At 36.2% G+C, this 20,825-nt stretch overlaps 2 protein-coding genes across 5 annotated transcripts; both read left to right on the top strand.

Annotated features, from left to right (window-relative positions):
* The first annotated feature begins 14,082 nt into the window (after positions 1–14,082).
* Positions 14,083–17,016, top strand: LOC122415332 (uncharacterized). Its single transcript, XM_043427376.1, has 2 exons — positions 14,083–14,684; positions 14,871–17,016. The coding sequence occupies exons 1-2, from the start codon at positions 14,606–14,608 to the stop codon at positions 17,009–17,011; spliced, it is 2,220 nt and encodes a 739-aa protein (XP_043283311.1). The 5' UTR covers positions 14,083–14,605; the 3' UTR covers positions 17,012–17,016.
* Positions 17,017–17,073: 57 nt separating this feature from the next.
* Positions 17,074–20,475, top strand: LOC122415336 (uncharacterized). Of its 4 annotated transcripts, XM_043427391.1 has the most exons (10): positions 17,074–17,320; positions 17,797–18,037; positions 18,128–18,313; positions 18,527–18,604; positions 18,679–18,801; positions 19,116–19,196; positions 19,271–19,393; positions 19,497–19,738; positions 19,876–20,044; positions 20,191–20,475. In XM_043427391.1, exons 2-10 carry the CDS (start codon positions 17,797–17,799, stop codon positions 20,328–20,330), a joined length of 1,383 nt encoding a protein of 460 aa, XP_043283326.1. In that variant the 5' UTR covers positions 17,074–17,320; the 3' UTR covers positions 20,331–20,475. The 4 variants fall into 4 exon arrangements, with proteins under 4 accessions (XP_043283326.1, XP_043283342.1, XP_043283350.1 ...); XM_043427407.1 differs by lacking the exon at positions 18,527–18,604; XM_043427399.1 differs by lacking the exon at positions 17,074–17,320 and having other exon boundaries at positions 17,772–18,037.
* Positions 20,476–20,825: the final 350 nt, after the last annotated feature.

Consider the following 20,825-nt stretch of genomic DNA (forward strand, 5'->3'; position numbering starts at 1 on the left):
AGCAACGATCCTTTTCGTGATCTCAATATTATACCTTTGTGTTTGGCGTTTTTCTTTTATGGAGGAAGTAATATTTGAAATACATTTTCGACGTTAGCATGAAAACGCAAAGTTAGAAAAACTTATGTGAATGCGTACACGAAAGTAAACTACATTTTAAAAAAAGTATACATTAAAAAATAGTTCAGCATACTCGAATCTATGCTTCTATTGTGATAAGACCAAGAGTCTTGGAAAAAGTTATATTTTTCATTGGGAAGGAAAAAAAAATGATTGAAGAAGGACCAAGCAAATAAACGGAAAAATGGGTCAACGACCACAATATGCAATTTAATTCACGCAACCGACTAGAGCACCTTGTTCTTCTTTTGTGCAAATCTCCTCATGTGTGTGCGTGACTATGTTACTGCAGTGCGGAATGCACTCGCCGCCTATCACCACCGTGTTATTATCGACGTTTACGACCAACAAATGTCGAGCCACTTTGCACTTGGGTTTTAAAAGATGGAAAGAGAATTGCTTGGCAAGAATGGTGGTGCAGGAGAAAAAAAAGACGAAACAGAGTGTAGCGTCGGATTTCCCTTCTACTTTTTTCCTTTCATCTCTCCCCCGTTAACGTGAAATACATTGCTCCCGGTATATGAGTAATATAACGAGATCACTACGTCGTTATCCATAACTTACCGGAATCAGTTTTCAAATACATCTGAAAAAATATTTCACTAATTGGACCGTAGTTTGATATAGCGAAAGCAGTGGAAAAAAAACACATATTAAAATAACGTTGAATACTTTTCGTATCGAGAATAGTGAAATATTTCATTGAATGAATATTCAAATCATTGGATATTTTCAGACGAGCATGGCAATATTTCAGAACGATAAAAAGTTTTCGCTTGATGACGGTTTGGTTACGAAGTGTGGGAGTCATTATGGAGCTGTATACCTGAAGCATCAATTTGACCTAATTTTCGTGTTTCCCAGAGCAAGTATGTAGCTCAGGCTATTTCACCTTACACAATTTCATTATTTATGATGAAGTATTCCTTATATAGAAAAATCGAATTGATTGTAAGTTGCGACGGTCTTTCGAAGACGATAAAATGGGAGAAGTGTCGAGGGAGAAAAATTCATTGTCTTCGCAATATTTATGGGTTTTCATTATTCTTCGGAGTTTTGATACGCCTCTAAAATCTTAGCACTTATATTCAGAACAGAAATAAATTGCTGACGTTTCCATTCACATAATCGATTTATCGGGAATGAGGCTCGGAAAATAAAAAAATGGTAAGGAAAAAGTCGATTGCTTGAATCGCACGGTATATACTCGAGCGTCTCGAAGGATCGTAGAGATTTGTACAATGTTGCGGACACTTCCCGCAGGGTGGTCAGGTATCTCAAACGATTTTGTTGGTATCCATGTGGAACATGGCTTATCGTAACTTTAATCATGTGTAATGCATCGAAATCTGGAATCTTTTTCAATCACGAAAATGAAAAAAGTATGATAATACTCCTCATTTTACTTGTGCGTGAATGGAAAGAAAGACGCGATCGATTAAAGTAAAATTCTGAAACGATCCACTTAGTTAAAAAATTGTAATAAACTTTTAACAGTTTAAAGTAGTTGTAGATCCACGTATGGTCAATTATTTTCACTGTTTATTTATCAACCGCTTCATGAAAATTTTCTCTACGTGACTGTACCATTGAATGTCGCGAATTATCGTGAATATAAATAAATGTGAATCCGATAACAATCTCAAGAATTGTACGTGGTCGTTTCGTTGTTCCTATACAAATTCCTGTCAGATTAATGTGTCATATGAAACTTTGCCAATATGAACGTATGTATATGCACATCTGTATTTAAGTTGGAAAAAAAAGAAAGAAACTGGAAGTAGGGCATTATTTATAGTCGAAAATTTGCGCTGTTCACGGTCCATTTCACGGCATTCATATTTCTTTCGCGAATCACGAGACACTGACATATCGTCGTGTATACGTACATTTAACTCGAATTTTTCTGTGACTGCGAGCAGATGCCTTTTCAAACATATGTAAACTAAAAAGAAACACGAAACAGGAAAAACGTGGCCAGTGTGTCAACGGTTGGGTAAATGTGTCTAGCCAAGTAAAAATGTTGCTGGAGTTTGCGACGAGGCAGAATAATACGCGTTGTGCACACGTACACCCAGTCATACGTTGTTTCACTTACTTTTTTTAAATCATCTTTTCTGGCTTTTCCGCGTGGTGCGCTTATTTTAATATTTCAAGGTTTCCAACAGGTTGATGCGCATATTCGGTGTTTATCATATTCGTAATTCCATAATTTGGAACTCGAAATCATTTGCATATGCTACACATCTTGTGTTCATATTTTATCCCAAAATCTCCAATTTTATTTTTCTTTCGTCAGGTTTTTTCTACGCAGAATAATGTATTCCAGGAAAAATTGCTGAAAATCTTTCCGCTCTTCCAGTGCTCTTGTATAAACGGAATGTATAAACAATGGAAGCTCTCGTTAATAAATGCTTGAATAAACTGAGCGTTTATGAAAAGTGCCTTGAAATACATGTCAGAGCTTATTAATACTCAAGCATGGAGCTACGAAAAGGAAAATCTTGAAATAATTGACTGGAGATGCGCCAATCAAATTGTCGAGCAAAACGTGTATTCTACCAGTCTGTATCGATTTTCTCATTTTTTTTTCTGTCGCTACTGAAAGGAGCTTTTCTGTCACAATTTCCAACTTAAAAACAGTACAAATGCAGTATTTTTCTTGAATTCCATCAAACTGAATTCACGGCAGGTGATACGGGAATTATTCAATTTTCATTAGGCGAACGGGCCGAAGGTCTTAAATTAATTTAATTTTCTAATGAAATCAACTCAGTATTAATAAGCGTTGCTTTCAGGTCTTACCCCAGACTAAATCACCAAAAATAACATTTAGATATTGGGTTCTCAGCTAATAATTGAATATTCCATTTTATTGAGTTTCGCGAATTAAAGTCGACGGATGGAGAAAAATGAACAAAAACATTCTTGGGAAACATGAAATGTCTCATCAAAAAGGCAGTGGTCACCTATTCTGGCTGGTTTTTTTTTGTCTTTGCAGTATCCCTAAGGAAAATTGGGTTTTTGCATGTCAAGCGTAAGATCGCCATTCCTTAAATGTCATCAGTCAGCTGTCGCAATGAAACTACTAATTGTGGAAACTTCTTGTCACTAACTCACTTGAATTAGACAGATTCACCGCCATTTTCATTTTATTCACCCTCTGAGCTCTACAATAAGTCGACACCTCGAAACCTATTTACTTCCACCCCGATGAATCGTTTCTAACAAGAAAGTATAGTCTCAGCGAGAGCTCGAGTCAACGGACGGCAGAGTTTGTCGACGTACTCATCTCGTGACAGTCTATTGATACATCATCAAAATACGGAATATTGAAAGAACACGAAAAGAGTTTAATATAAATCACCGCTTAACCTAAACTCGACTGATGTATATAAATAAATACACACATTTTTTGAATATGTCCATATACAATAAAGTAATTGTGAAATACGTGAGCCAGTCATCTATAGCTATGAAAACTGGAGCAGTGTGAATTTACATAACAGTTGAATTTGCATGAGTTTATTAAAATTTTTGGCGTAGCCAAAAGTATAAGACCGTCAGGCATATCGTACGTGAAGGAGGGTATGCGTTACATCGACCGCCAGGTGCTCCTAATATCTTTTAATACGCGGAGACTAGAGAGTAAAGTAAAAGTGAGCGAGAGGTATATATATGTAATAAGAGTAGACAGCAGTATATATAGATTGTACGAGGACTCGCCTCTTACGAGAAAATTCTAAGTTGAGTGAGGGAGGAAGAAAAAGAGAGAAAAAGATAGTGCACGATTTGACTCGAAGTGCTTGCAGGATGGATGGAATAAATTTACTCGTTTCGAAAATTTCCTCATTACGATTTCCATCCAAACGTCTCACGTTACTCCCGAGACCTTGCAATCGCTCTAGTTCGTCCCTCCGAATCGTTTCCCATTACTTCTTTCAAAGAAATAAAACAAAAATAAACGCGATCTTTTTTATGTGTGCCATTTTCCTTGGGATAGTAAAGAAAACCTCTCGAATTTCATCGACTTAAAACTGATAACGATTCTTAAATTTTTCTTCGCCGAAAGTTCATTCCTGTTCAGGAAATCACAGTTAGTGCACCTGCCATTACAAGCATCCATTAATTTTAGATGAATTTACACGAAAGTATTAAAAATTGAATAATAGTTTAATCGAATCTTTTTGATAAATTTCAAACTTCGGTTAGCTTACTACGAGTGGTTTTTAGAAAAAAGCCTGAAAATAAATCCGTCGCTAAGAAACAGGTAGCTATGAGCGATACCTTTAAAAAATCAAGCACGACAAATAACTTTGTACACTCAGTTATTTTCATGCAATTACTCTCGAGTCTAATCTATGACTCTTGACATGACTTTTCTGCTTGAAAATTAGGGAAAAAAAGTAATTCGCACAAGCGGTGCCCCTAAAGACGAGTGAAAAATATTAACGAGACGTGATCAACGTCCGATAAGATGTTGAGATTTACGGGCGGTAGGTGAAGCAAAGTGATCACGCAACGGAGTCTCACCTCGTAAAATTCGGCCATTAATCATCGGATAATTACACGAGCATGCGATTCTATATGTAACACCACATGAGATTTGAGTCCACAACCACATGAAAACTACATACGAAAGTTTAACCATCAAAGACGGGAGAATAACTGGCCGAGTAAAAGTTTCCTCTTCGTTTCAATACAGAGCACATGCTCTCGTCTCGCTGTTGCTTACGATGTGCTTTTCTACATGAACACGCATACGTACACTGTAACACACACATTTTTGTATGGTATGTACATTGTACAATATTTTTAGTCAAGCTTGCAGAATGAACACTATTCAATGTGCATTAGACACAACGGTTTGCGAATTAACAAGATTTTAAGTCGCTCATGCGTGCACTCACAAATAAAAATTAGAAAAGATTCTGAGCTCCACCTCGGGAAAAAAAGTCTGGGGGAGAGACGAACCACGCAGTTAAACCAACTCATGTTCGCTTTAATCAACACATTCATAAGAAGCTTATAACCATGCGTTGCACGTAGATTTTTATCGTTGAAATTCTTATTCTGGTTTGTGAAAATCACGTGCTGTCTGTCCACATCTCGATTAGAAAAAATGATGAATATTTAAATTCGTGATATTTACCAATTGAATTCACTATTTGGATAATGCAAGCTTTGTCGATGAGGAAACTTTGTTTCAGATTCCAGATCGAACGAAAAGTAAGAAAAAATTCGTATGCACTTTCTAAACTTTATTCCCACACATGTTGCCATATTTATAGAAATTTATTTAAAAATGATTTTTGCTACTGAATTTCGGGTTTTTTGCGATTCATCTCTGAGACTACGATTATATGTATGTTTCCTTTTTCGGAAAATCAATACAGATGACGATGTGTACATTTTATTACAAATTAAACAATTTCGACTCCTCTGTTTAAATACCGAACGCAACAAAATTTTTGTGCTCAATAAAAAATATTTGCTGACGTAGGTCGGATTTTTTCATCAATTGCTGTATCAAACACATTTTCCTTCAAATTCAAAAATTTTTTCTCCAAATGCTGATAGCCTCCGGCTCGAATCGATGTGGAAATACTCCGTGTGCATGTGCGTCACTCGAAATGTATCAAGCAACTGAAGTATTAACGAGTGAACACGAAATTGATTAAAATTTTACGGACACACCATCGACCGAACATTTTTCCTGTTTTATATTGACGTGCCAGAGTGACATTTTTTTGTTGAAATTTCATCAAAAATATTTACGAGTCGATAGTGTAATCGCAGCAGAAACGAAAATAATCACGAAGATAAGTACTAGCCTTTGATCATTCGCCCGTATGCTCTCAGCACGTATTTTTTCTCTTTGCCCCTTCTAATTCCGAATGGTTACCGAACAGTGGTTGAATTTGATCACGCGCGTATCCTCATCCCCTATCGCACTATTTTCGTGGGCAGCGAATGAAATCAACGACTCTGCTGATTCAGGGGGTCAGTGGAATAATACATACATTTTTTCTTCTTTCTCCCCACACAATTTTTTTCATCTCTTATCGCTCAAGTGGACTGGAAATTGTTTGATCGTTGGCAAAAAATATCCTTGTCAATTATTGGGCCCATGATGGTATATAGTCTTGTTCAACTGTTATACGTTACCATAGCAGTCGTTGGTCACTTTGACACGTTTGTTTGCACGTATTTATAAATTAATAACTTAATTATCTAATAATATATGTTATTTTCATGACAGAATTTTGAATTCTTTTTTAAAGAGCCTCGTGGTAGAAGGGCTCCATTCATTTTTTACTATTGCCACCGAGTCTTCGACAAATTTCTTAGTTCATTGATCTCGCTAACACTGTACCATCATAAATTTCAATATAATGTATTTCGAATGCAAACATTTTTGTCAATTCGATGAGCAGTTGAAATATTAATCCATACGAAATTAATTGCTGAGTGATCAACGATTCAAAATGAAAGCAACGTTTGGGGGCCCTTAATTTATTGATGAAACAATTGCTGCATTCAATATTCAGTGAAAATTCAAGTGTTCGAAACTCCGAGAAGGATTCATCGTATATAGAACTTTTTTCTGCAGCAGCTTACCTCGAAAAAGCCATATTCCATCGGAATATTGTCGCAGACCGCAAATCCGTACGGCAGCAAGAATTCCAAGGACTTTGAAGCCTTTAAGAGATTTCAACAGAGAATGGTTGCATGTGTGTATTGCCTGACAGCTGAAGGAACGAGAACTTTTCTTTGGGGGCTCATGAGCTCAGACATCGAAATTGGAACTACAATTCAGTGGATTTGCCGTGTTTCTCGATGTTCCCGTGTGGTTCCGAGGCTCGACTGTGCGCGTGTTCGTGTATGAGCAAAAGTATTTGGGATGCTGCTAAAATCTTTTGCCTCGAAAAGACAGAATGTTATGCCCTTAAGTTTTCTTCTTATCCGAAAAACCTTTTCAGGATAGAAGTGTCTATGTAGTAAAGAAAAATAGAGACGTAAGAAAGAGCTTTCGATTGCTTTTTTCCGAAGATCTCGGAATGTGAAGAAAGCGATTTTTATATGGCGGCGATATGTAGCGCATATATATATATATATATATCTATATCTTTATATAGAGAAAGAATGGGAAAAGTGACACTTTCCCACCGCGCCTGAACGCAGGAAATACTCAAACGAAGTATTTCCAAAGACATGTCGAGCGAATCACGATCGAATGCTAGAGATATATAAATAGATATTTGTGTGTATATTTCACCCTAACCGTAGATACGAGATCTCCGATGTCTCAGAAGGGTGGAAAACTTTTTTCGTCATCTATTCCTCTCTTCGACAGAAAGATCAAACCTATTCACAGACAAAATAAATCTTAACTCTGCCAAGTAAGCGACGTCATCACGAGATTAACTATCACGTCTGAGACTTTTCTGAGCAGTTCGTATCTTACGCTTATACGTGTGCACGTGGGGTTATTTGATTAACTATTTGATTCAATGTGGTATACGTTACGGCAGATCAAAATTCATTCCTGCTAGAGAAAATAAATCATTATATTAGCCATTGAATGCGATGAACGAACTTGTGATTGTGTATGTAATGAATCGTGCCGATATTTTAAACTACCACATCAATTTTTTTGTTTATATAAAAATAACGCTAAACATGATAGAGTGAAATCATATTGGGAAAGCGATCAATTGTACCCGAAATAGTAAAACCTCGCTCGTAAATTAAATTTCATAAATGGATGGCAAAATAATTTGGAATATATTCCAGTCATGCGATAAGTATCGAAAATGCAGTGACATGGAAAAATTGCTCCAGTCTACCGTGCGTACATTGACTGAAATTGGTGAAGGGGGAAGCGATGAGAGGAGAAAAGCATAACTGAAAATCGAAATATATGGTAACGGAGTAAATAGGTTGGAAAATATCTGAAGGTAGGAAATTGTGCATCATGGACAACCTGGAAAGCAGAGACCAAACTGATTGTCGTAGTTGCCACCATCGAAAGGAATAAATATTCAAAACGGGAAAGAAAACTGACGAGAAATGTGTACATTGAAGTTTCTTACATTTATGGACCCACATGCATCTGGTTTTGTTCCTGCTTTCATTTCTCTCATCCATTAGTACAAATCGTATATTCTCTCTTCCTTTTATTTTTTTAAAATCTTTCGTAGTTTACATTTTCACACAGACTTGGACCCACGCACACACGCATATTCGTGCCACTTTTCTATCGCGAAAATGCACATTCATATATCTATAGCCATCCGGAAGTCCGTTGGCAGAGCTTTTCGGCTTGAATTTCATGAATATTTGCACCGGCTTGGCATCCTTAGCGTTATATACATATGTTGGTGAGTTCCCGAGTCTTTTCCGCTATTCACGCGGGTTTCCGGAAATATTCTATTTCTACCCCTGTTGATCTCAGGAAAATCCCGCTCTTTCGCATTTGTACAAGCTTTCCTTGCGCTTTTCCTAGTCTCTCGTCGAGACTCGCGGGCGCACCGATTTCTCACGAGTTTTCTTGCCACCGGCGTATATAGTATGAGCCCATAACGTTGTATGTGAAATGTTCTCGTCATCAACGTTCCGGAGCTCGCAAGCTCAACTCAAATCAAGCTTTGCACGGACAAAAGTTTCCATGAATGTCGCTTTACGATTTTTCAACGATTCTCCAATGATAATCCGGGTTTCGTTCCGAGCGGGAAATTCGTTCAGAAAAATTGCTTGCTATCTGAGGTAACTGCTAACGAAAATATGGAAGAATAAATTAAATCCAACGATCCTCTTTCTGATTGAGATCGGAAGATGAGATCCTAGCAGTTTAAGTAGCATGCATTCATTCGTAGCGACTTTTCTTAATTTACTTTCATTTCAACCCTTCTATAGTTTTTTTTTTGTAACAAAAGAAAAAGATCTCATTTGCCCCACTCTATTGAATCCAAGATGTTTATTTTTGTTTTTCAATTACGCGTCACCGCACGATCTTTTGCTTGGATAAAAATTTCATCGCGTGTAGCAAACGAGTAGATTGGACGACGGTGAACGTTGCTTAAGATTATTGGTTATCGAACGAGAAAAGATTATGCTATGGACGGAAGTGTCTTTTCACCGATTGAATCCCAACGCGCGGAAAGATTTTCCGGTGAGATAAACGAGGGTTAGCGAACTTAGGGTTGAGAACCAAGTAGAGGAAAAAAGGAGTCAGGTCGAGATTCATTTAAAGTCCCCGGAGTTTATATATGAGAATTTAGCTCTCTGTGGAGAAAAATTATAGAGGTACGCGAAGAGATGAACAGAAGATGAAGAAAGATTGGAAAAAGTGTTGGAAAAAGGAGACGGAAGTAAGAGAAAGAAAAGGCACAAAAAGTGTAAAAGAAAATTCCGTAGTTGAGTATATGCCGACGAACAATAGCGAAGCTCCACGCCTTCGGCAATGATATGAAAAGTTGAAACTTTGGATATTTTATTCGGTGCCAGAATAACTTTTAATATCCGGTCGTACTTATATCTACACTTATATATAAGTAATAATATATATTATTTCATGCCCATAGATATAGAAACGAGGCCCTTTATACCAATGTGTCCATCTTCTGCACTCATTTTTCTCTCCCCCCCCCCCCCCCCCCTTCGCCTTCTCGGTTCTTTTTTTTCCCTACTAAGATGAAGCAGAACTTTTATTCTCCGTCCATCGCCCCTGCTTAGTGAGAAGAGAAATCGCAAAGAAGCGGCCAAACACATCGAATCGAGACGATAAAACGAAAATAAAAGAGTTCAGTGGCAACAGTGACGACCTTAAAAAGATGACGCTTTATATAGTGATTCAGAATGAATGAAACTCTTGATATTTGACGATTTTTATGATAGAAAGTAAATGTATAAGAGTACGAAGGTTCCGAATTATTTTCATGATTATCGGATCGAGATATATTGGATGATGCGACGGATTAATTTTACGAATGATCGAGTGAAGACTCTGATTATTTATATACACTGAGAAATATTTTTAGTTCGTATTACCACATTTGCATGTTTCTCTTAGAGGATAAAAATACTTTTAAGGTAACGCCAATTCGAAAAAATATGATTGTACTCGCTACATCTATTTGGCAAAGATTTAAGGTAGACCAAGAACGGAGAATTTTAACAAAAAGAAAGAATTTTAACAAACCGAAAAAAAATTGATTTACCTAAGTGTGACTCAATCCTGGTACTCTTGGAGTTCGAGCCTGGAGCGCTATCCACTGCGCTACCAAATAATCTGTAACTGAAATTCAACCAAACTGGTATATAAGTCGTGATTACGGTTTGTATAGAAGTTTCGTTTTTCTCAGATATATAGTGTCTGATAGCGCAGTGAATTGCGTTCTAAACTCAAACTCCAAAAGTTCCGGATCGAGCCTTCCTCAGGTCAACCGTTTTCTTTCAATAGTTGAATTAGTACTTCGTTTTCGCAGAAAAACCATGTTTAGTATTAGTAGTATTTTTACTAATAAATATCCCTTGCGACACGATTGTCATATAACGATAGCAAATAATCATCAATAGCTGGAAACAAAAGCCTCTGCAAAATTATAAAAATTGTTCCTATTATAAAATATTATAATAATGCCTATTCATTTATCGATATTAATTACCATATCAATGGTAAAATTCAGTGCAGGTCAATCCAAACATGAATATGATACAGTATACTATATTTCTCATATCCGCAGCAACTTTCTTATAAAGTTACTTCCATTATCTAATTATTATGAGGATTTTCACCATGATTGTTAGTCACTTTTAAATAACATATGGTCATCCACACCATAGGGATTCCATGTTTTGATAATTACGACAGATATAGTTCAATAAACTATGAAAAAATTGTCCTAACAAACTTTTGTTGCATTTTACTATAAATGGGACAACTATACGTGTTTAGTAGTAGCAACCACTGCTTTTTTCTCAGTATACTGCTTTTTATTCGTACCTTCAATATACGCAAATGTACAAGAGGACTTTGAAAAGGCTTCTGCTATTCAGGTTTTCTGTAGATTTTTCGCTTTTTCCAAGTTGAAAGAATCAATTAAAAACACTTAATTAACATGTAAGTTTCTTGAAGGAAAACTTGCGCTCTTACAGTCGACCCTCCTACATTCGAAGCTTCTTGGGAGTACTTGAAAGTAGCAAATTAATAATTTGGTATACGGCAGCACTGGCTCGTTCGGTCGTTTATTCACAAGGGGTGCCACTTAGCGTTGTGGCGCTCCAGCACGAAATACCGCAACTAATTATTGCTTTAACTGACCCTATGAATAGAGAAAAACTCATCAAAGGGTCATGAAATCAGTAAAGAGTCACTGTGAATGAATACATTGAGAGCTCGACACTAATCGTGTCGAGTTGAAACCGTGGCTTTTCATGTTACGGAGCTCGTGATGAAAATTCAAAAAAGATAGTGAACAGACTATTCCGTATCGATCAATAAAAATTCGCAGTAACTTTTCCTCTCTGCAAATGGACAGAATAAGTCGCCAATATTTTCTAATGATCCATACGTTCTTTAAAAAAAACAATTAGCAACGATTCATTGATTTTCTCTTAAATTCATGGCAAAAGGGATTGATCCTAGAATTTTTTCCTGTAAAACTTTTATGTTTATTGTTAAAACGTATATCACTAATGTTAACATTTACAAATTCAATTACGTATTTAATCTTGTCGTAGCAATAAATGAAAGAGTATATTAAAAACGAGCACGAAAGATCGATAACCTGTCAAACGAGCTCAAATAAATTTCTCGGTACGACGACAGGATTTGCGTGTTTTTGAATAAAAAACTGGATTACGGCTCTCATCACCGGCTCAAGATGAACGTCGGAGAAGATGAAAAAATAAGAGGTTGAGGGTTTACGAGACAAGCCGCGCAACTGAGAAAAGTAGAAGCAGGGTTCGGCATAAAGGAGCAGCAAAATAAGGAGAAAGGGATGGATAGGCATCAAGAGAAAGATAGAGAGAAGAAAAGAGCTTTGGAAGTTGCTCGTTATAATGCTCGAGCATTCGCTCAAAACTTACTCGTTGAACAATTTCCGTACCTAACGAGATTTTCGTCGCATAAAACGATCGACGAGTAAGAAAAGAGGGTTTCGGTGTTGTACGAGGTGAGCGATTATGCCACAGGGTCCCTACTCCATTCCCCACACACTTACAAATATACGTAAAGTCTTTAACGCAACTTTCATAATCTGAAATGTAAAAAATTTTTACTTTGGTTGCATTTTTTTTTTATTTCGTGCTGCATATTTTAGTTGAGGAAATAAGATTTTTTCTATTTTTCAATGAAGCTTTCGTTTCGATCATTGAAGCAACTGAGTCAATTCTGGAATCTGAGCCAACATTGGATTCTCTGTGTATGCACAAAAAAGTAATGCTGATGAAAAAAAGTGATGGATTATTTCCACGCTATGATATATGAAGGACAAAACCTCGAAACAGAAGCTCGAGATTTTCTGTTGTCTTCCGTTCGGGAACCAAGTACTTAGATATTATACTTTCCAAACCGAATATTTTTCTTCGAGAAACGTTGACATATAGGGTCAGATATAATAAATTCGAAATTCTTTATTTTCAAATTGAATTTCAAATGAATTACAATATTTTTTTATAACGACTCCGTTCTTCGAGTTCACAAACAAAAACTGACACTTTTCTTGATATTTTCTTTTTCTTCACTTTCAGTTATTTTTTTAGAAAGCGTTGTTCTTTTTACCATTGCTTTTTGCAATGTGAACATATCACATTTCGAATACGTCTTCTCTTTCATGTTTCGTTCCCACAGATATATATGCAACTGGTCTCTATCATTTTAGTATTAAATTCGACTATAAGTACCAAACCAGAATATCAAACGAAATACTGAAAAAATACGTTTTAAGCTGAAATTATGACAATCTTTTTCGCCGTAACCAGAGTACGAGGTCTCATTATCATGAGGTCACAGTTAGAAGTCAAACGCATTGGGCTTAGATTACATGGAAGGTGAAAACGAATTTCTTTTTATCACTTTTTTGAAGCAGTAATTTTTTTCGTACACAAACAAATGTATTTTGAGCATCGATGTTAATATTGATTGAAGTTGAGGTCTTTCCTCTATTAAGGTGCGATGGAGGCATGAAAAAAAGTTTTCTCATCTCTCAGTGTTGTCTTTTGTACATGAATCAATAAGTTGCATGTGCTGTCCGAACACTCACCGCATTCACGAAAGAGAAAAATTTGCCTTCTTTCTTAATATCTTAATCTTACCCCTTTCCAGAAGAGAGTAACGACAGCCATATTGCATGGGGCCTTTCTTCAAGGTTTTTTTCTTCTCTGGAAAAATAAATGAGACCTTTTAGTGTGGAGTTACTCGCAATGTGGATGACCTCTAAACTCTGAGATACTTTTACCCTCGTTTTTCTCAGCTGCGTGTCCTGCACCTCTTGACTCCCCTTTGCTTTCTCATTTTCAGTATCCTGCACTTGCATGATCACGATTTGGAGCTGCTGCTGTGCTCGCACCTCACCAATCTTTCGGCAGCGTGGGGAAGCAACGTTGTGCTGCCATGCTACCTTAGAGAGACTTGGAGGGTACCGGCCAAGGGGTCGTTTGTTTTCCACAATCTGCAGGACAGTAAATTTCAGGCGCGTAGCGTGCAAGCCATGCACCCCGAGCCTTGATATGTCTGCGTGCAAGCATTTTAGTGTATTTGGATTCGTGTGAGCGTATTCGTGATTACAAGTGTGTAGCTTCAGCGATATGGCAAGATAGAAATGGGTCCTTGAAGATAGAGAGGAAGTGAAAAGAAGAGAGAGAGAGAGGAAGTGAGGCAGAGAAGAATAAAGGGATGAAAGCGATAGACCAAAGAGCGAGAAAAACTCGAGGTTATACACGAGTGTCCCGCCTAGAAATTTGTTAGGGTTCACCTGTTCATGATGAGGTCATGATCAGGTTTTGAAACGGGCAATCCTATTGTTAAAAGCCTGATGTGGCCGCTATAAGGTTTTCCACAATAATTTCCAAAACAGCCTAATCTAAAATGGCCCTGATCGGGTTCGCCTAGATAAGGCCTTTTTGACCGTTATCTCATTCAGGTCCTGCTCAGGCTCGACTTAATCACGCCATATGTGGAAATCCTTATGAGATTCCAGCTGGAATCTACCACAATACTGCCTTGACAGTACTTGTTCTATTAGGTCCTTCCAAGGCTTGCCTTATGACTGGCACAAACGCGTATTCGAATATGGTGAATAAGTTATATTCCATTAGTGTTTTATACGAGATCCGAGTGACAAGTTTCCAAGTGATTTTCAAAGTGAGTTTCCATATATTTGATGAAGTTTTATTCTATTCGTATTTTATAAAAGATCCGAGTGACGAGTTTTCAAGTGAAATCAAACAATAAAAAAATTTTATCTGAACATAAGTTGAAATGAATCGAGATGAGCAACGTCGGTATAAGGCGCGCATGCGTATGCGAAGATATCGCTCTATGCGTAAATTTTCAAAAGGTATGTACAATTTTAAAGTGATTTGCATTAATTATGTGAACGAATTAAAATTGACATTATACAAACGAACGAGAATTGTGTTGAGAGAATTATTGATACAAATTTGTGATTTTTCTCTTGGAAATTCTAAAATTGTGTCAATCTTAGCACACCAATCATTTTATTTTATTGTTTAATATTTCACAGATTTACATAGCCCGAGTACTAGTTTTGCTTCGGTAACTAGAGAAAGAAATGAAAACATCACAGATGGTGTGACAAAGATTTTTGATAATGAAAACAGTGAGTCTGCGACAAGTTCAATCAATGGTGGGGAATTGAATTTTAACAAACATGACAGCGAAGGGCATACTGATAATAAAGAATCCAGCGGTGATGAGCTAAACAGAGACAGCGATGGAAAATTCACCAATGAAGAAAGCAGCGAAGCAACATCTAATAATGAAGAGAGCAGCGAAGTAGAATCCATGAATGAAGAAAGCAGCGAAGAAAATTCTGACGGGGACAGGCAGTGTAATGAAGAAAACCAAGAGCGGAGAGGGCATCCTGTTGAAGAAAACACTGAAATTTTAGAACTGCGAAAGTGGGCTGTGGCTGCTCGTATTCCACAAACACAGTTGGATAAATTGCTTGAAATTCTTCGAAAAAGATTGTTACCAGAATTGCCAAAATCATCAAAAACTTTCCTCAAAACAACATCAGCAATGTATGAAATTGAAAAGTTCAAGGATGTTGATGGTGCTGAAATAGGTGACTTTGTGTATTTTGGAATAAAACACCATCTCCAAAGAATTGTGAACTCCAATTTGCACAAAGACAATATATTGTACCTGCAATTTAACATCGATGGAATTTCCCTGTTTAAATCAAGCAGTAAGCAACTCTGGCCAATTTTATGCAAAGTTTTTTCTGAACCCGACGTATATCGAGTTTTCCCAGTGGCTATATACGCCGGAATCGAAAAGCCGCACGTTGCGAACATGTATTTTGAAAAATTTAACAATGAGATGTTAGATCTTTTACGCGAAGGAATCGTTATAGATGGGACGCTACTCGAAATTCGTATTATGTGTTTCATTTGCGACAAACCCGCTCGCTCTTTCGTCAAATGCATAAAAAACCATGGCGCATATTATGCCTGTGAGCGTTGTACTGTTAAAGGTGAGAGATATGATGAACGTATAATCTATCCATCCACAAATTGCCCGGAAAGAACAAATGAAAGTTTTCGGAGACAAGAACAACCTGAACACCATAGAGGGGTCTCACCTTTACTAATCATCGCTGAACTCGACATGGTTATGCATTTTGTGTTGGATTTTATGCATCTTTGCTGTCTTGGCTTGATGAAAAAATTGCTCGAATATTGGATGAAGGGTGATCGAAAAGTAAAAATGAGCCACACAGGGAAATCAATTTTGACCTACATTTTACTTGAACTGCAATCGCAAATACCTCAAGAATTTCAACGCACAACCAGATCATTGGCCGAGATTGCAAAGTGGAAAGCAACGGAATTCCGATTTTTTTTGTTGTATCTCGGATCAGTTGTTTTGAAAAAAGTTCTACAAGATGACTTGTACAAACATTTTATGCTCTTGCATGCGGCTTGTAGAATTTTGTGCTCAAAAGACCTGGCGTTGAAATTCAATGAACAGGCAAAGACTTATCTTACACGATTCGTACAACTCAGCGAATTTTATTATGGAAAACAGAGCCAAGTTTTAAATATGCACTCGGTAATACATTTGGCCGACGATGTCAAAAATCTAAAATGTCCTTTGAATAATATCACCGCATTTCCGTTTGAAAGTTCATTAGGAAAAATTAAAAAAATGGTCCGAAATGGCAATCGTCCGCTGTCTCAAATATGTCGTCGGTATTATGAAGAATTTCTCGTTAATACAGATAAAACTGAAATACCACAAGCTGTGATAATAGTCTACAAAAAAGTCAAAAAAGGCATCGAACCACAAAGAAACAGAATAATAAAAAAGCTTCAATATAAAGAATTTACTCTGACTAATAATTCACCCGACAACACGGTAATGCTCCAAAACGGTCAGATTTTAATGATCAACGCAATATATAAATTGTCTAATCAACATCAAGAAGAAATTAAGATCGCCGGAAAAATTTTGAGTCGAGAAAAACCTATTTTTGAATATCCGTGTAACTCACAGACCCTGCATATGTGGAAGGTAAAAAAAACCAACATTAACAAAACTTGTGCTCTTCAAAATATTCAGGCCAAAATGGTGTGCTTGAAAATCGATGATGGTTCAGAAGAAAAAAAAATCTATGTAATGCCATTACTTCATACGTAAAAAAATGAGTTCAAGTGTCGACATTCTAATGTGTACTTTTTTCTGATTTTTTTCTCTATATGGGAATGTATATCTCAATTCGTAATTTGAAATTCCCACTTTATTTTTATGAGCAATTACCATTACCTCTGTGAGTGTTGAAACATAAAAAAAAATTGAAGTATGTATGACTGAAAATAACGCAGGAGACAAGAACAATTCTAACCTCAAAATTATCACATCGCATTTCGCGTCGTCGATACTGGACAGTTCGGAACAAACGCTTGAAGTTGGAACGTGTACTACCGTCATCTCAGAATTCGGCAAATCGTAAGTTTTTTTTCTTTATATTTATTAACATGACTTTTCCATGCATAATCAATCACTATTACGAATTTTCAATGATTTCACGAAAAAAAAACCTGAAAGTATAAACGGTCCAGAATATTGCTCAAAACGAAAATTATAACCTAAAAATGACCGCGCCATTTCGTTGTTTGCACAAACGGAATTCATGACCTTCGTAAGTCGAGATATCATTTATATTTCGAAAATGAGAAGGAAAAAATCAAAAGAAAAGATTTTTTCAAAGTAAGATACTTGCACAATAAATGAATGATGGAAAAACATTAGCAATAACCTCAAAAATTACGCGTGGTCGTGACTTGTTTGAAGCAAAAAAAGTTTTCCTCATGTCTAACGGTGTAATATGTATAATTTGTATAATTATAAAACTGTTTATAATAAGTAAAAATAATCATGATTCAAATAAGAAGAAAAGTGTCATATTTTTTTGTACTGTGTAGATGGATAACGTTTTCAAACTGGTTGAATTCAGAGAAGAGAATGACGGACAAAAAAAATCAGTCGATGTTATTCCAAGTAGTTGGATAGCTTATGATAAAAACACCGATGGACTCATGGCAAAATTTATGCCCCCACCATATGATGAAGAGAATTCAGCATTACTGCATTCACTTATCGAATGTTGTGCTCCAGCACCGGAGGATTGGCCAGCTTATGCAGTCACTGTACGCGGCAGAGCTAGTAAGTTAAATTACTTGATATTATTATTATTTCATCATTTGCCACTATATTTTTTCCTGAATATGTACCAATTTGCTTTCGACTTCACAGGAACTTATCAAGAAGGCTTGAAAAAATTGAGAATACTCGACCAAAAAGACCATGCATTCTCTACTGACGATGAATATTCTTCAAGTGACAAAGCTAGGATGGCAATGGAATCCTATAAAACGGGAGAACGGGTTTCTAACAGTCTTTGGGAGGTTCCTGAATTGACGGATGAAAATCTGAATCTAAGTAAGTATTTTTAGTTATTTAGTATATTTAGATATTGATTCTGAAAATTTGAATCCAAGTATTTTTTTGACTAGATAAGAATATTTGACTCAAAAAGAATATGAAAGGAAGATTTGTAGCCAAAGTTCTTTGTGATGATTTAACGGAGACTCTATTTCCATCATCTAGAAATATTTTGGAATCTGAGATCAATTTGATATTCATTATTTTCAGTATCCGAAACGTTTGAGCTAGCTACTTCGGAAACAGTATCTAAAACAAAAGAGAAAGAGTCGACAAAAAAGATCAAAGGTTTCTTGTAATTTTTTTTATATTCCAAAACATGGTTCTTCTCGTTTTTAACAAATAGAATTTCTAATTTCTAGTGGTGCAAAACAAAATCATCCCCGAGTCTTTTACAAGTACTCAAATACGACATGAGAGCACACCTCCTCTTATGCTATTTAACGACATGGTTTCGGTAATAAATGACTGTAATTTATTGAAAGGTTAGTATTTTTTTAATATGAAATTTGACTAGATTTTGACTCTAAAAATGTGATTCTAAATATTTTTTTGACTAGATAATCTCTGAAAATCGGATTCTGTTTTTTTTTTTTTTTTACTAGAGATTTGATTACATTTTGACTCTAAAAATCTGAATCCAAGTATTTTTTTGACTAGATAAGAATATTTGACTCAAAAAGAATATGAAAGGAAGATTTGTAGCCAAAGTTCTTTGTGATGATTTAACGGAGACTCTATTTCCATCATCTAGAATTTTTTTGGAATCTGAGATCAATTTTATATTTATTATTTTCAGTATCCGAGACGCTTGAACCAGCAGCTGCCTCGGAGACAGTATCTAAAAGAAAAGAGAAAGAGTCGACAAAAAAGATCAAAGGTTTCTTGCAATTTTTTTCATATTCCAAAACATGGTTTTTGTCGTTTCTAACAAATGGAATTTCTAATTTCTAGTGGTGCAAAACAAAATCATCCCCGAGTCTTTTACAAAGACTCAAACACGACAGGAGAGTACACCACCTCTTATGCTATTCGACGACATGGTATCAGTAATGAAAGATGGTGCTTCATTGGAAGGTCAGTATTTTTTAAAAATAAAATTTGATTTTGTAATGGGAAATATAATGCTCATTCGATGTTTCAAGTCAATTCCATAAATTTATGATTTTATATGTTTCAGATATCAAAGCAGCCGTGACTAAAGGTTTCTATGCACAAAGCCTTCATTTGGCGCAAATATCGACTCAACTAGAAGAACTGAAAATTATGTGTACAGAAACTGTAGCCAACAAGATGTCCGAGCTTCCAAACTTCAGCAGTCCAACCAAAAAACATAATTTAATTCTGCCATTAAAAAATATGCAAGACTTTATGGACTTCGAGGCTAAACTACTCGCCGATGAAAAATTTCGTAATGACATTGTGAGTTTGCGTTTATATTCAACTCACTATAAAAACTACTTCTCCACAGATTTTTCGAACTCAATTTTCAGTGGGAAAATTTTTTATTTTATTTTTATGTTCATTTATTATCATATTTAAATTTATTTATGTTTCAGATTGCAAGCATGTGGCGGATTGCTAGTATTTCCGTGCCAATGCAACAGACCGTACGGGATATTTTCAAAAAATTCATCTCTCGAGACATTGTTGTACAATTCACCGCAGTGAAGAATACGGGAAGAAAGCAAGTCCTTTCCAAAACTAAATTCTTCTCGTGCGTTCAAGGTATTTATTCAAATATTTTATATTTACTAATATATTTATTCAAATATTCAGTATTTATTCAAATAATAATTGGACGTGTATACAATTTTCACTATCTTAACGAAAATTAAAATATCGAGAATTTAATTGATATTTGCTGTTTTCAGATGTTGTTATCGCAAAATTCGCCAGCGACGAGAAGAAATCCGTAAGCGTCAAAGATTTTGAGCAAGCTGTTGGCAGAGTCATCAACAATGCCAAGGATTGGGATGGAAATCGGGCTATACGCCAAAAAAATTCCCAATAAACGCGTATTTTTAAGAATATAAAATTAGACTCTGTATCCACATGTTCCTCAAACTTGACAATTTAAAAAACATAATTTATGTTTATAAAACATAATTATTAATTTATATGTTACACATGTAAAAATATTTAAAAAAAGATTTATAATTTACATGATTGATTTAATAAATATTTATAAAATAATGATGTCTTCTAGAAGTATATTTGCACGAGATTTTCATGTAGGGACAATCTGACAGTAGCCTAGTCGAAAACCCTGATCACCGCCCGGTCAGATAACCTAATCAGGGTCTGTAAACGAGCGTGATCCGACCCGGGCCAGGGCGCCCTATTCGGGCCTGACCAAACAACCTGGTCATGGCCATTTGTTTTAGGGCGTAACATTTTGGAACAGGGTGTCATCAGGTGGCCTTACAAGCGCCTTACCAAGGCAGCATGGCAGCCTGACAATACCCTAAGGAGGTACCTAGGAAATTTTCTAGGCGGGGTGTAGCGC

This window comes from Venturia canescens, chromosome 1 (genome assembly GCF_019457755.1).
Source record: "Venturia canescens isolate UGA chromosome 1, ASM1945775v1, whole genome shotgun sequence".
Taxonomy (NCBI): Eukaryota; Metazoa; Arthropoda; class Insecta; order Hymenoptera; family Ichneumonidae; genus Venturia; species Venturia canescens.